This window comes from Eumetopias jubatus, unplaced genomic scaffold (assembly GCF_037043125.1).
Source record: "Eumetopias jubatus isolate StellerSeaLion01/CBP00866 unplaced genomic scaffold, mEumJub1_p1.0 scaffold_13, whole genome shotgun sequence".
Taxonomy (NCBI): Eukaryota; Metazoa; Chordata; class Mammalia; order Carnivora; family Otariidae; genus Eumetopias; species Eumetopias jubatus.
Window position 1 is genome coordinate 48,224,108 of NW_028274819.1, and position 14,397 is coordinate 48,238,504.

At 51.4% G+C, this 14,397-nt stretch overlaps 1 protein-coding gene across 2 annotated transcripts in view; it reads right to left on the minus strand.

Moving 5' to 3' along the window:
• Nucleotides 1-6,247: 6,247 nt before the first annotated feature.
• SWAP70 (switching B cell complex subunit SWAP70) overlaps nucleotides 6,248-14,397 on the minus strand; it is a 77,152-nt gene continuing 69,002 nt past the window's right edge. For both annotated transcript variants that reach the window (XM_028116746.2, XM_028116747.2), the window contains 5 exons: nucleotides 13,051-13,158; nucleotides 11,346-11,512; nucleotides 9,142-9,340; nucleotides 8,159-8,255; nucleotides 6,248-7,825 (listed from right to left, as the gene is read on the minus strand). In XM_028116746.2, coding sequence (XP_027972547.1) covers nucleotides 7,719-7,825; nucleotides 8,159-8,255; nucleotides 9,142-9,340; nucleotides 11,346-11,512; nucleotides 13,051-13,158 — 678 coding nt within the window. In that variant the 3' untranslated portion in view covers nucleotides 6,248-7,718. The remainder of the gene's footprint in view (nucleotides 7,826-8,158; nucleotides 8,256-9,141; nucleotides 9,341-11,345; nucleotides 11,513-13,050; nucleotides 13,159-14,397) is intronic.

The window sequence follows — 14,397 nt, forward strand, 5'->3', positions numbered from 1 at the left end:
AGAAGTTCAGGACAGGCAGTTCCCAGGGGCCCAGCACAGAACCAGTCCTTTCTGGGCCCATCTACCGAGCCCTCTGCCCCATAGCTCAAGCCCCTGAGCAAGTGATATTTCCAGAGTACACTGTCACCACCAACTCCAGTGTCACAGCTCAGCCTGGGCTGCAGAAAGCTGGGGCCTCTTCTCTGCTAGTTTTCTCCAACTCCTCAGAGGCTGGGCCTCAGGCCCAGTGAAGTCACAGTTTGGGAGGCAGCCCTGGCTCCCTGCCACCCACGGAGGCTATATTTGGAGCAAGACAACTCCCTACAAACATAGACTAGGGACCCACCCTGCAGCGCTGCCCCAACAGTTTCACCTACCCAAGCGGTGTGAGTGTCACTCACATTTTCACGTACTTGCTTATTCAGTCATTTGGTCCCTCATTTATTCGTTCCCCATGTAGTTGCTGGACCCCCTCATAGGACAGGGCAGGCAGGATGTATGGTGGGCACGTATATGTGTGCGAGTATATATGGCTATCTGTGTTGAAAGAGGGATGGCAGAACATACTCTCCGTGCCCTCCTCAGGGTTCCATGGTGTCCGTGACTCAGGATCAGGTGTCAGTGGCGTCTGTGGGCACCTGTGGCATGTGCATGCAGGCACGCGCTCGCCGAGGAGGCAGCTGTGACTCAGCTGCACACAGCGTCCGTACCGTACCTGCGCGGAGAGGACTGTGTGTGCCGGCACGAGCCCTTGTCCCCAGGGTGGGGGGGAAGCAGTGGTGACTGACTCGGCTGCATTCGGTGACTGGGTACCCACAGACCAGCTGCGGCTTTACACCTTGCTCACTTGCCAAGCCAAACAGCCAGTGCTGGGTGCAAATGTTCTGCACAGAGTGTGCAGGGGACAAAGTCCCAAGTCAGTGGCCTCCGGTAAGCGATCAGGGCCCAGCTGCTTCTGCCCCTCCCCCGGCATAGGGCCCACATCTCAGCCTCTCCCGCCTGGCCTCCTGGAGTCTGGGACACTGTGCCTCATGCGGACTCCTCCGTCCCCCTCACCCACCAGTCCCAGGTCTGAGCACATTAGGAGCCAGGCCGAGAGGCACCGAGCTGCCAGCCCAGCCCATTTTCCTCCCACACCCCAAGCCCCTCCTGTTTTCAGCCATGATCACATCTTTCTCCATCTCCCAGGCGCCGCAGCCGTAGCAAGGACAACCCCGGGAGCGTTTCCGATCTCTGGGGCTCCAGACCCACGGCCTTGGCACTGCCCGGCCCTGCCCCATCTTCTTCCTCTGTGCTCCTTGCCCTGTGTATGCCCGGCTCTCTCTCTCCTTATCTGCCCAAGGGTCTGTCTGTCTCTTTCCGAGGCCGGCTGTCTGCAGCGGAGGCTTCACAGGAGTGGGGGGTGCTGACAGGGTGGGGGGGTGTGGGGAGGCCACTCTGTGTCCCTTCTTGAGCCTTATCAGGAAAGCTGAAGTTACTGCTCAGGGCTCAGGCTGGAATTTCGCCCCGGATGACCTCGCTCCGTTTGCCGGGGCCTCCGCAGGGACAGCCAGGGTCAGCCCAGGCAGGAAACAGGCCCCTGTTTGTTGGCTGCTCCCCCTCCCTCGTCACCCACTCTCATCCCCGCCGCCGGCCCCCAGCCAAGCCTGTCCACAGAGGACACAGAGGGGAGAGGGCCGCCCCTTCCTAGGCTCTTACAGGAACAGGGCCCCGGCTGTGTGCGTGCTGGGGGCAGCGGGGAGGGGTGAGTCATGACCAGAATGCCTCAAGCCACCCAGCAGGGCACTCCCCAGGCCCCCCAAAAGGAAACCTCAGGGCCCGAGGAGGAAGGGGGCTCCCCCACCTTCTCCCCTCATGGACTTCCAGGCAGGCCTGCATTGCAGGCGTGTGGTACATGCCGGGGGGAGGGGGCTGGGAGAGCCTCGCAGTCGGGACACCTGGGTTTTGTCCCCCATCCGTCACTGCCTGCCCTTGGGCAGTTCCCTCTCTCAACCCCGTTTTCTTCATCTGTAAAGTAGGGGGGGGGTGGAACGCCACCTTTTGGGGCTGTTGAAGACACAGTGGGGCGGCTCCGGTAGGCTCGGCGTCCGTTTCCTCAGCCCTTGGCGGACACGGCCGCCACCCGCGGGCGCTCCCACCCGCCCCGAGCGGACCGACCCTGCCGCGGGCGGGACGAGGGCCGGCGGGGCGACCCGGACGGCCGGGAGCGTGGCCGCGGCGCACGCCCGCCACCTGGCGGCCCCCAGCGGCGTCGCCCACGCCAGCGGCCCGCGACCCGGGCTCCGCCTCGCCGTGCGCCGGGCCACAGGCTCCTTCCCCCAAAGGCGTCAACAGCTCACTGCCCCTGAGTCTGCGCCGCTTCAGGACCTGCCGGGAAGGCCTGGATAAGGGGGATCCTCCCTTACGGGGGCGGGCATGTCCCTCCTTACAGCCGAAAGTAGGCCTGAGACCCCCCGCAACCCCTGTCCGCTGTCCCTGGAGGGTGGGGTTAGAGCGGTAGTCTTCGCTCTGCATACCTCCTTTGTCTCCATTTTCCACATTGGGTAGGTATTACTTTGTGATGAGAAAAAAACCACAAACGTTATTTTTAAAAAGATTTTATTTGAGGGGGGTGGGGGGTTGCAGAGGGAAAGGGAGAGAGAGAGAATCCCAAGAGAATGCTGCACCCAGCTTGGAGCCGGATGCAGGGCTCTGACCCACCACCCTGAGATCATGATCTGAGCCGAAATCAAGAGTCGGTTGCTTAACTGACTGAGCCACCCAAGCGCCCCCAAAAATCAGGGAGAGAGGGGGCCCAATTAGCTTGTCCATCAGGGAATTTGGGAAGGCTTTCTAGTATCTCTATTAGGAGAAATGGAGACTAGGACTTGAGACCCTAGGATTGATGGTCCATCCTTCACATAAGCTGGTATTAACTCTCTTTAGAAGAAAGGCAAGAAAAAGTAGCCCCAGCCTCAGGACAGGGTGGGGTAAATGCTCTAAACGGACCAGAAATTCTGTAGAATAGAGTTGCTGGCAGGTCAGTCACTGTTGTCTCCTGTGAGCTCTGATCAGGCCCAGGGGACTATAACCAGGACATATTTGAGGACAAATATGGGGCATTAAAAAGTCAGCCTCTACTAAGGACTTACTAGGTGTCAATATAGCCATGAGGAGGCTCCCCTGCCATTAAGGAGCCTTGGGCTTGGGCGCCTGGGTGGCTCAGTCAGTTAAGTGTCTGCCTTCGGCTCAGGTCCTGATCCCAGGGTCCTGGGATCGAGCCCTGCATAGGGCTCCCTGCTCCGCAGGGAGTCTGCTTCTCCCTCTCTTTCTGTGATCTCTCTCGATCTCACTCTAATAAATAAAATCTTTAAAAAAAAAAAAAAAGGAGGCTTGGGCTCACCTCTGAGAAAGTTCACCAGGGCTGGAGTGCAGTGGGGAGCCTCGCCCCACAGAAGTGGCAGCGGGAGCAGCAGCTGGAGGAGGCCCTGGGAGGAGAGTGGAGAACCGCTCTGGCTTCCAGGGGATCCCAGAGGGGAAAGCAGAGGCCAGGGGTCATGGAGCTCCTGGGAGGTGGCAGTCCCAGGCCCTTGAGATCCACTTCAGAGCCTGGCCGCGCCACTGTGACTGGGAAGTGGGAGTCTCGCTTCCACGGTAGGACCACCACTATGCAAACATTTGCCAAGTACCTGCCTTTGCGGGACACCTGCCTATGGAAATGCAAAGAGAGCACTCTCCAGTAGCTTTGCATGACCACCTACCTCAGTCACCTGCAGAATTTTCTCAGAACTTGCCAGTTCAACAGCAACATCTCTATTATGTGTCCTGGCCCAGCCAAGATGGAAAACCCCTTCACCACCGGACTTTCCAAAGAAAACGCGCGAGGATGAAACATGGCAGGTGGGGGTTGGAGGGAGAGTTCATCTCTGCCCTGTGGAGAAACCTGAACAGGTTGATATTCCCTCACCAGTGACGGACAGATAACATCATGTGCCTCCAGGTGTGACACCCTCAGAAGGACACATGAACTGTGCAGGACCCCTCTGAGAATACAGTATCTAACTCAGGGTGACACAGTAAGTTAGAACCATGAGAACCCAGGTCTGTGTCACTCTGAAGTCCGGCCTCCTTTCCAACTCTCTAACCTGCGGGTTGTCGGTCAGAGCGGAGTACCGGCCGAGGCGAAGAGGCAGGGTAGCACGGGACAGGAAATGAGGAGTTCGGATGGGGAGGAAGAGTCAGCTCCTAGCCGGGGCTGAATGGAATGGGGGCTGCCTGCAACCTCCCCACTGCTCACGCCTTGCTGGCTCTCAACCAGGCCCTGTAGACCACTGCTGAGGAGGTGGACACAAGCAGGGGGGAGGGCCTGCTTCCTGTGGGTACACAACCCTAAGAAATACGTGGTGGGGACGAAAGAGGAATCTGAGGCTAGCTCTCGTTGGAATTTAGTGTCTGCCACAGCTTAGCCATGGCGCAGGGCCAAAGACTCAGCAACCTCAGGCCAGCAGAAGCGGAGCGCAGGACTGCAGCGGTCACGGCCCTCCCTCCATAGCAAGATGAAGCACGGACATGCAACTGGCTGAATGATGGGGACAGAAACACATCAAGATGAGCATGTTTGATGTCCAAATGTAAAGGGGAGGCAGGGGGTGTAATGAACCGCATCCTAGAAGAGGCATTCCAGTATGGACTTGGCTCATCCGCTTCCAGGTCCTTCTCTGCAAAGTGAGGGAGTTGGGACCCACTGTGAACAGTACAAATCTTGTGTCAGGCTGATAACATTTTACTTATAGAAGAACAACTATGCACTTCCAGCATCCCAGAAGGTTCACTTATGCTCTTGTGCAATCAACAACCACCCCTCCTACCCCAAGGTCACTCTACTTCTGACTTGGAAATCGGCACATTAGCTTTGCTGGTTCTGGAAATTACTATAATCACAGAATATTCTCTGGTTCCTTTGCTCAACACGATGTCTGTGAAATTCATTCATACTGTTGCATCTCTCAGTGATGTGTTATTTCTAATTACAATGTAGTGTCCTTTGTCTGAATACACCCTGCTGGTGGGCATTGGGTGGTTTCGGTTTGGGGCCGTCCTAAGCAAAGCTGCTGTGAACAACCCTCCCTGTAGGGTCTTGGTGGGGACACGTGCCTCAGTTCTCCTGGGGGTAGAACCACTGGGTACATGTTGTTTTTAGCTCTAGTGGATATTACCAAACAGCTCCCCCAGCGCTGAAACGTGACTTTTATGGGTCTCAAAATGAGTATAAATAAACAAGGAAACAGAGGGGAAGAGAAAGAAACACACTGCTTAAACGATTCCCAAGACTGATCCTTTCAATAAATTTTGAGCACCTACCGTGAACTGGGGAAGGCTGGGCAGCGCCTCTTCCCCACGGCACGCGGCCTTGGGTTAGCCTGATCCTGGCTCCGCGGGGCTGCTGCGCCTGGCTGGCACCTGGCGGAGGCTCTGAGAGGCTTTGCCAAGCAGAACAGGTGCCGGTACAAGGCACAGCATGGCTGGGCAGTGCCTCCGAACACTCATTCCTTACCAGCTGCTGGGTGCTTCCGACAGACCCTGCCTCTCGAGGAAAGAAAATCAAGCTCATGGCAACTTTCATATTTCACACCTCAGCAACCTGCATCACACAAAGACTTTAAAACATACCCAAAGCAATTCCCTCCGGATATGTGTGAAAAAGGCAAACTGGCAGTTTCTGAAGCCCGCAGCCCACACCAACTCTGCCAGCCCACAGAGCAGGCGGCCTCTCTCCCTCCCCTTTCTGCCAAGGGGACTCCTTAAGGAAAACCCTGATTCACTGTGTTCTGGGTACTAGAACTTGCCTTTCTGTAGAGCAGGTTGTCCCAACCTTGGCACTACCGACACCTCAGGCCAGATGACTCTTGGTTAGAGGGGACTGTCCCATGAATTGTAGGACATTCGGCAGCATCTCTGGCCTCTACCCACTAGATGTCAGTAACCGCTCCCAGTTGTGACAACCAAAAATGTCTCCATACATTGCCAAATGTCCCTGGGGGGAGAGGATGGGGGGCGGGGGGCAGCAAAATTGTCCCCTGCTGAGAACCACTACAGTAGAGAAGGATGTTTAAGAAAACACCTTCCTCTAGAAGGGAAAGATCAGCTTTCCAAGACACAATCAAGCTGGCCTGAGTGAGTGGGCCGGCTTAGTCCACAGGAGGCATTTTAATCTTGGCAACCATGTGAGACCAAAACCAAAAACCACACTGTTTACTCTGGTAAAACTGAAAGAAAAACTGAAAAGTATAAAAAGAAAATTCAGGAAAGCAGAGGTTAAGAGGATTGGGAGATAAGAGCAACAGTGAGGGAGAAATCATTTTTGTAAGTTCCCGTTTGTGAGCACACACATCTGCCATGGTTTCCCAGGAGTGACTCAAACACCAAACACGAAGCCGTAGCTAACCTCATGACAGCACTCGTTTGGGGGTCCAAGCTCCAAACTCAGTGTTTTCAGGAAGTATCCCTAAACTCAAGTCCATCTCATTATATGAAAATACACACACATACACAAAACCTTACCCTACTGTTCTATTAAATCAGACAGTTTAAAATGCATGCCATTCTGGTATTTTTATTTTCTTACGGAGTCCATTTTACTAAAAACAAAACAAAAAAACAAAAAAACCAAACATACAAAACATTTTTAATGTATCTTAGAAAATTAGCAAAAAATTAAGAAAGTTCAGGATATTACATTGTACAATACTTAGGTAAGAATGTCTGAAAATTATAAATATTTGTTCCTTCTCAACACAGGACATCATAAAAATACATTTTTAAAACTCTTCATGTATAATTCCTATAAATGATCATTCCCTATTAATATTTAGGAAAAGGCCTGATTATGACAAGCATTCACACACTCCAGAAATTTTCTGTACAGTAACTACAAAAGTAAAAGCAAGGGGGTCTGGTGGCACGATGACCCTCGCAACCATTTTAAATATTAGAAAGAATTCCATTAGTATCAAATTATCATTCCAAATGGGATTTACTTAGTTCATCTCTGTGCTGTGTTTGATTTCTAAGGATCTATCTTAGCCAAAGCACCGTGGACAAAGGTGTTTGCTTCCTTGAGCAGGTGCCGCCGGAGCCAGGACTTGGATCAGCGGCAGTGCACTGGGCACAAACCTCTGCACAACCGCACCCGCGGACCCCTGCCCGCAAGCCACGAGTGGGGGCAAGGGCCACACACTGCCAGGGACGGCTCTGCAGGAGAAGCGGTCGCAAGCACCCCTCCCCGGCCACCAGCACGCCCAGGCCGGCAGACCGGCAGGCTAGTTTAGAAGCCTGCGCTCGGAGAAAGGCACATGCTGCCTGCCTCAGGCAAGGAAGGAGCGCCGTCCCCGGGGCCCCGACCCCATCCCTCCGGGGACGCACACGCGGCAGCTGACGGCACCCCCCCCCTCCCCCGCACGGCGTGTCCATGTGCGGCCTGCTTCCCACTAGGCCCTGAGGGAGCTAAAGGGAATTTTCAGAAGCTGAAGTTTTCAAAGAAAGAGTAAATAAAGAGCTTGATAGTGTCGACTTTTTTTTTTTCAGGTAAGCCCTTATTTTCAGGCAGAGAAATAAGAAGTCTTCCTCAGTACGTTGACCTGCTAGGAGGCACAGAAGGAAGAAGGTTAGAAGCAGCAAAGCCAGTTCCTGTAGCATCGAGCTTTCCAGACACACGCCAACACGCACCGACGGCCCTGCCACCCGTCACTCCCTTCACTCCCTCACTCGGTGCTCTTCTTTCCCTTCCAGCTCTTCTCCCTCTCTTCCAGTTCCGCCTGGGTGAAAGCCGCGGGGCCCCAGTTCGTGATCAGGTGAGGGTTTTTGGAACCTAAGGGACAAACACACATTAAATACAAGAAGTACCATATCCTTTGGTTAACATAAGCGTTTCCCCACAGATAAAACAGTAACTTTCTCCTTTATTTCTCCTCTGATGAATATCCGTCAATGTCATACCAGCCAAAAAAACCGGAAGGCTTATGCAAAGGGAATTAAGGGCGCCTTCTTATCTATTACAGAGAGAGTTATTCAAGAGAAATTGACCCTAAACAGCTTGGTTTCTATATATTTGGGCTAACGAAGATTTTTAGCACAATTCGAACACACAAATAAAACAAAAATAAGTTGGAAAAATATCTGATTACTTCAAGGAGCATGTTACCTGGCTCTATCAATCGAATTAATCCTTCATGCTGGGCCACTTTGTCCTTCCAGCTCTTGGTCTTACTAGTTGCCATCTCCAGCTTCTTCTTAACATCCTGGAACAGAAGCAGATTTTGGACTATGCAAACACAATGGGAGTTTAAGAACCAAATAAAAATGATTAGGTGCTTACTCTATGCTTGTGGGTTATCCCAAGAAATCCTCCCAGCCACCCCCGTTTTTACAAATGTGGAAACCAGATGTGCAGAGCTTGAGTAACCTGCCCGAGGTCAGCCAGAGGACCGACTCGCACTGCTCCGCACGAATGTGTGAGATCCTGGTGCGCATCACGATGCATCACCCCTCGGCTCCAAATGCCCCCCCCCTGCCGCCTGGCATGTGACTGAGGGGAACTCTCCTCGCCTGCTGGCACCACCTAAGCTTCGTCAGTAGAGGGCACTGAAGGGACACTGGAGGAAGGGGCTTTGCTTCCAGGTCCCACTGGACCCTGCTCAGTGGCTGAGAACCTGCCGCTCTTCTCAGCAGCTTCTGCGGTGGGGGGGGGGGGGGGCAGGTGCTCATCCCGGTGCCCAGAGGACAGCCTCCCAGTCATAGCTCTTCTGGCGTCCAGGAGGGCCAGGGCCATGCCCTCTCCAAGGAGGCCAGGATCACAGCCATGGGCAGAAGGGGCAAGGGGCAAGGGGGACCCTCTCCCAGCTGTGTTCCCTCTCTGCGAGCCCTGCCTCAGTCTCCGAGGCACGGGCTGCTTCCTGCCCCAGCCGTTGCTGCAGCCTAATAGTCTTCTTTACTGCGTAGCAGGTAATCCCCTCGTTATGGCTCATAACTGCCTCTATCAGACTGCCCCCGTTCCAGTTACCGTGCCTCTGGACTGGACTGACCTGGTGCACCTCAGCACCTAGTCCAGTCAGTTAACAGAGAGCGTTATATGAGTGGCTTGTTTTTAAAGCCTGACTGATGCGCATGCAGGCCCCATGTGGTCACCTCGTACTGCTCCAGCGCCTGTTTCCGCTCACGCCCCAGCCGCTCCAGCTGCTCCATGGCCTCCTGAAGCGCCCGTTCCTTCGCGCTGCGCTCGCTCTCCAACCCCTGCTTCTCCGCCTCGCTCGCCTGAATGGCCTGCTGCTGCTCCAGGTGCCACTTCTCCAGGTCAGCCCTCTTGGAAGACTCTTCCTCTAGCAACCTGCGACACAGGCAGCCCAGGATCAAACCTGCCTGGGCTCCCCACCGCAGCAGAGGCGGGGGCCCCTGAGGTCATCTCATCCACCCCCCTCATTTCGCAAGGAAGAAACGAGGAGCCACAGAGGCCCATATTCACAAAGCTGGTTAAGGCGACCCACATGTCCTGTCCAGCTCCTCTCTGTTGCACCCTTTGTTGAAAACAAATTAAAATAAAAACAACATTTATGAGAGGTTTAACATGCACACAAACTAACTGTATTTAGCCAAGAGCTAAATGTATTTCCCCAATCAATCCTCACAATAAACTTAAGTGCTATCAACATTCATAGTTCAACGATGAAGAAAGGCACAAAAGCTAAGTGACCTATACCAGGTCATTCACTTGGCAGGTGGGAGGGCCAAGTTTGGAAACTTGCCTGGTTGCTAGGACATTAAAACATTTCTCATCTAGTACAAACCTATTACCAAGGACAAAGCTAACAAACTAGTGAAGGCGAGGGAAGAAGGAGCCAACAGAAGGCAGAATAAATCAGATACCACTTATTGAACAATTACTACATGTTAGATCCTTGATTTCATGACTGCTAACCCATCAATTCTGCAAGGTATTATCATCCCTCCAGGTGAAGCAATAAAAACCAGAATGTTTATAAGTATGTTTACAGGCAGTAGTGGATTTTCACCAAGGTTTGTGTGACTCCAAAAAGTCATCTCTGAGTAACAGGCTACCTGTCTAAGAATATCCAGGTACGGAGGCATTTAAATAAACTCACGTACAGCCCAAACCTGTATCCAAAGTACAGATGGTGCAGTTAGATGCCGGCCCGGGGCCCGACACACCCCCAGTGGCCCGGCCACCAGCACGCTCTTCCAAAGCCAACGACAGAAGGAACAAAGCAAGCAACGGACCAGACGGCCTCATGTCACCACCCGCAGCCGCCCCCACTACAAGAACTCCCTCTATAGACACCCTGCAGGGTGGTTATCCGACTGTTCTCAAACCCTCTGGGGGATGGGCCGCCCACTGCTTCACAAATCAGGTGAGTTTATTTATGGGCAGCCTCATCTGTAGAAAGTTCTTCCTCAACTAGGAAGAGCTCTCCCACCCACTACCCCTCGTTCTACACAGGACCATCCACTTCCTCCTTAGATGGCTCCTGGAGTGTGAGAACCACAGCTGAACACAACACTGCAAATGTGGTGTGACCAGTGTTTAGCCACTCACTCAGTGTGTATATATGATGCACCCTCTGTGTGCTTTTCTAGGCACTGATGACACAACACTGAACGAGACTGGAAAGGTCTGTTTCCTCATCCTAGTGGTAAGAGTATGGAAGGGAAATGGACATTTGCGGTGTTCAGCCTGCCCGGTCTGAATCCCCTTCATGTGTCCAAGGAATCTGCCACAATAGGTGTCTGGATGGGAAGCAGGGACCATCTCCCACTACATAAGCCACAGGCCAGACCCCTGCCCTCCTGCCCTTTGGCGGCCAGGGCACAGTGGAAGCCTGAGCTGGGCTTGGCTAAGCAGATGCACAAGGAAGGAACTAGCTCTGAAATTCTGACTCTGAAGCAACCAACACAAACGAGCAGAGAGAGTGGAGGATTTATCTTGCTGGGGGTGGCAACATCCAGTGCTGAGTGACAGCAGAAGCCATGGTGACTACCAACACATGGTGCCAATGCTGACCTCAGTGGCATCCTCAGGGGACTCTCCCCACGGCCTGGTTCGTGCTGTGGTTGGGCTGCTCAGCCTTGGTTCACGCCTGTGTTCAGGCCTGGCAACCTGCCTGCTCTAACATGGATGGAAGGCCTATCTAGAGCCCCAGAAGCCAGGGTCCTCCAGGGTCCTAGATTGAGAATAAACAAGTTGGCCAGCCAAGCCTCCAGGGTCTCTCCAATCTGGCAGACACTCTTCCCTCTTCACCAGAACGTTAGTCATTCCTAGAAACGACATTAGCCCAAGCTAAGCACATAAAGGCAAGGGATACAAACGGATCTGGCACCTGGCCTGAAGCTTCCGCACGGTCTCCTCATCTTGCCGGGCCTGTCTCTCATCCTCAAGGGCCTCCTGCAGCTTTAGGTACATGTCTTCCAGCTCCCGGACTCGCTGCAAATACTGCTCCAGTTCAGAGGACTTCTGGGCAACCTGTTCTTCCATCTGCTGTCTGATCTGATGGTGTAAAAGGGTCATGTTAAACTCCGGCTGACTTCACCCTCAGGGAAAGTCTCCCACTGCTCTGCCATCCTGAACAATGGCCGCAGCCCAGCAGGGTGGGCAGGGCCCCGTCCCGCGCTCCCAGAACTGATGGAGGAAGGACAGCACTGCCCGCAGAGTCCACGGACACAAACTACAACCCTCATGCTGTATTCCTGCCCTGGGAGCGCTCCGTCCCTTCCACTCCACACTTAAAGATTCAACTCAAGAAAATACTGTTTCCCTGAATAATTTCTCTTTAAATTCCTTTCTGTTATAAAAGCCACAACCTCTTTACCCACAGTCTTCTCTAAAAGGAATGACCCTCTGCCCAGTGAGAACAGCCAGGGGGTTAAAACAAAGGGTAAAGGAATGACCGACCCGCAGCCAGCGATGCCGCCTCTTACCTGGCTGCCTCCTCGCCCCTCTTCTCCCTCCCTGGGGCATATCCAGCCCGGGGGGCCTCAAGCACCCAAGTTAGCACCCTAACAAGTATATGGGTTCTCCTTTCTGTATTAAACAGTTTTGAATCTCTGCCTTAAAAACTGAAAGACAAGGACATCTAAATGTAATAGCACACACATTAGCATATGTGTCTGCGGTTTATAAAATATTCTCACTGCTCACTTCATCCTCTTAAGAGTCATGAGAGATCACATGACAACGCCTCCAATGTAAAGAGAAAACTCATGCTCGAAAGCAGGAGCAGAGAGGAAAGAACCCAGATCTTCTGGCTGTGAGTGCAGCGCTCCTTCCCCCGACGTCTGCCTGCCTGTGTTCTTTTCTCTCCTAACACGAACTTGTCAGTTTCGACTCCCAGCAACCAAAAGTTACTAAAAAATGTCACGAGCATCTGTTTAATAGGCAATGGGCTCAGTACTCTGCCACACATTACAACTCCGCATAAGACCTGTGTTCCAATGAACTAGCTAACCACCTACAGCAACCTGGCTCTTGGGTGTCTTGGGGGATGGGAACCTCTAAGATGAATCAGAGCTCCTAAGAGGAGAAGACCAGAATTCACATGTTCTCATGACCTCAGAACCTCCCACTTTGCTCATTACAGAAGAGAAATGTCATGGAACCCATGCTCACTTTTTCCACAGCTATTTATTTTCCAAGCCAGGACTCTTTGAGAAGGAAAAGGAATGCTGTTAATAATTATAACAGGATGGCAAGGACTATCCCAGCAAACCAAGACATACAGTCACTCTAACCACAGTACTTATCACCCCATTCCATGAATTTCTATTCTGGGGTCCTGAAAGCAAGGTTTACGTCTTTTACCTTTATATCCTTGGCATAGTACCTGGCACAGAGAAGGTGTTCAATGAACCCATACTGAATGAAGAAACACAGAACTTCCCTGAGCCCACTGCAAGTCAGAAGCAGAGCCCAGCTGAGAAGATGGCCTCATTCCAGCCTCCCAGGCCTTGGCCCCTTCCCCTTCACCCAGACTGGCTCTGTGAGCGAATGCAGCAGCGTTCCCAGGTTCCCAGCTGTGTGGCACTCACAAGCTTCTCTCGCTCCAACTCTGTGCTGAACCTGGCCTGTAGTTCCACTTGAGTCTGAAGACGTTTCTTTTCTTCTTCTGCTGCGCGAGATGCTGCTTCTTCCAGTTTCTACCCAATCAAAACCCCACCCATAGAAAAGCAGTAAATATTAAGAGTGAATATCATTTCACACATTATTCCTTAAAACTTTTACCAGAGCTTGACTTATCAGAGGTGGCAATGAGGAACTCCATGGACCCATTCCCCCAGCAAAACACCCATAACTAGTGAAAATAATTTCCAAAAAACCCCCCAAAACAACCATTTAAAGTCCCTGGAAATTATCCTAAGAGCATACAGCAAATGGAGAACATTTATCCAAGAAAAATCTACCAAATCTTAGTAAGAACAGTGAGTTTATGGCATAATAAAACCTTTAAAACATAAATAAATAAAATCTTTAAAAAAAAAAAAAGAACAAAATAATTCCCTGCAGCATTGCCTATTTAATCAAAAGATTAAAAACAAACCAAATGTTCATCAAGAGCAGACTGGCATTGTTTCTTTTTCTAATTTTTATTGCTATGTTAATCACCGTACATTACATCATTAGTTTTTGATGTAGTGTTCCATGATTCATTATTTGTTTCTTTGTTTTTAAGATTTTTATTTATTTATTTGAGAGAGAGAGAGAGAGCCTATGAGAGAGACAGCACAAGCAGGGGCAGAGGGAGAAGCACGCTCCCCACTGAGCAGGGAGCCTAATGCAGGTCTCAATCCCAGGACCCTGGGATCATGACCTGAGCTGAAGGCAGACGCTTAACTGAGTAAGCCTCCCAGGTGCTCCTGGAATTGTTCTCTTAATATCTCTTTCTGATAGTCCATTATTAGTGTATAGAAACAACAGATTTTTGCATATTGATCTTTTATTCTATAATTTTCTGAATTTGTTTATTGAAACAACAGATTTTTGCATATTGATCTTTTATCCTGTAATTTTACTGAATTTGTTTATTAGTTCTAACAGTTTTCTCTCTATATAATATCATGTCATCTGCAAATAGTGACAATTTTACTTCTTACCTTCCAATTTGGATGTCTTTTCTTTCTTTTTCTTGCCTAATTGCTCTGGCTAGGACTTCAAACACTATGTTGAATAAAAGTGGTGAGAGTAGGCATCTTTGTCTTATTCCTGATCTTAGAGAAAAAGCTTTCAATTTTCCACCACTGAGTATGTTAGCTATGGGCTTTGCATGACATTTATTACGGTGAGATAGTCTCTCCATACCTGCTTTGTTGAGAGTTTTTAAATCAAAGTCAAATTTTGTCAAACGTTTTTCTACCAACTATTGAGATGATCATTTAATT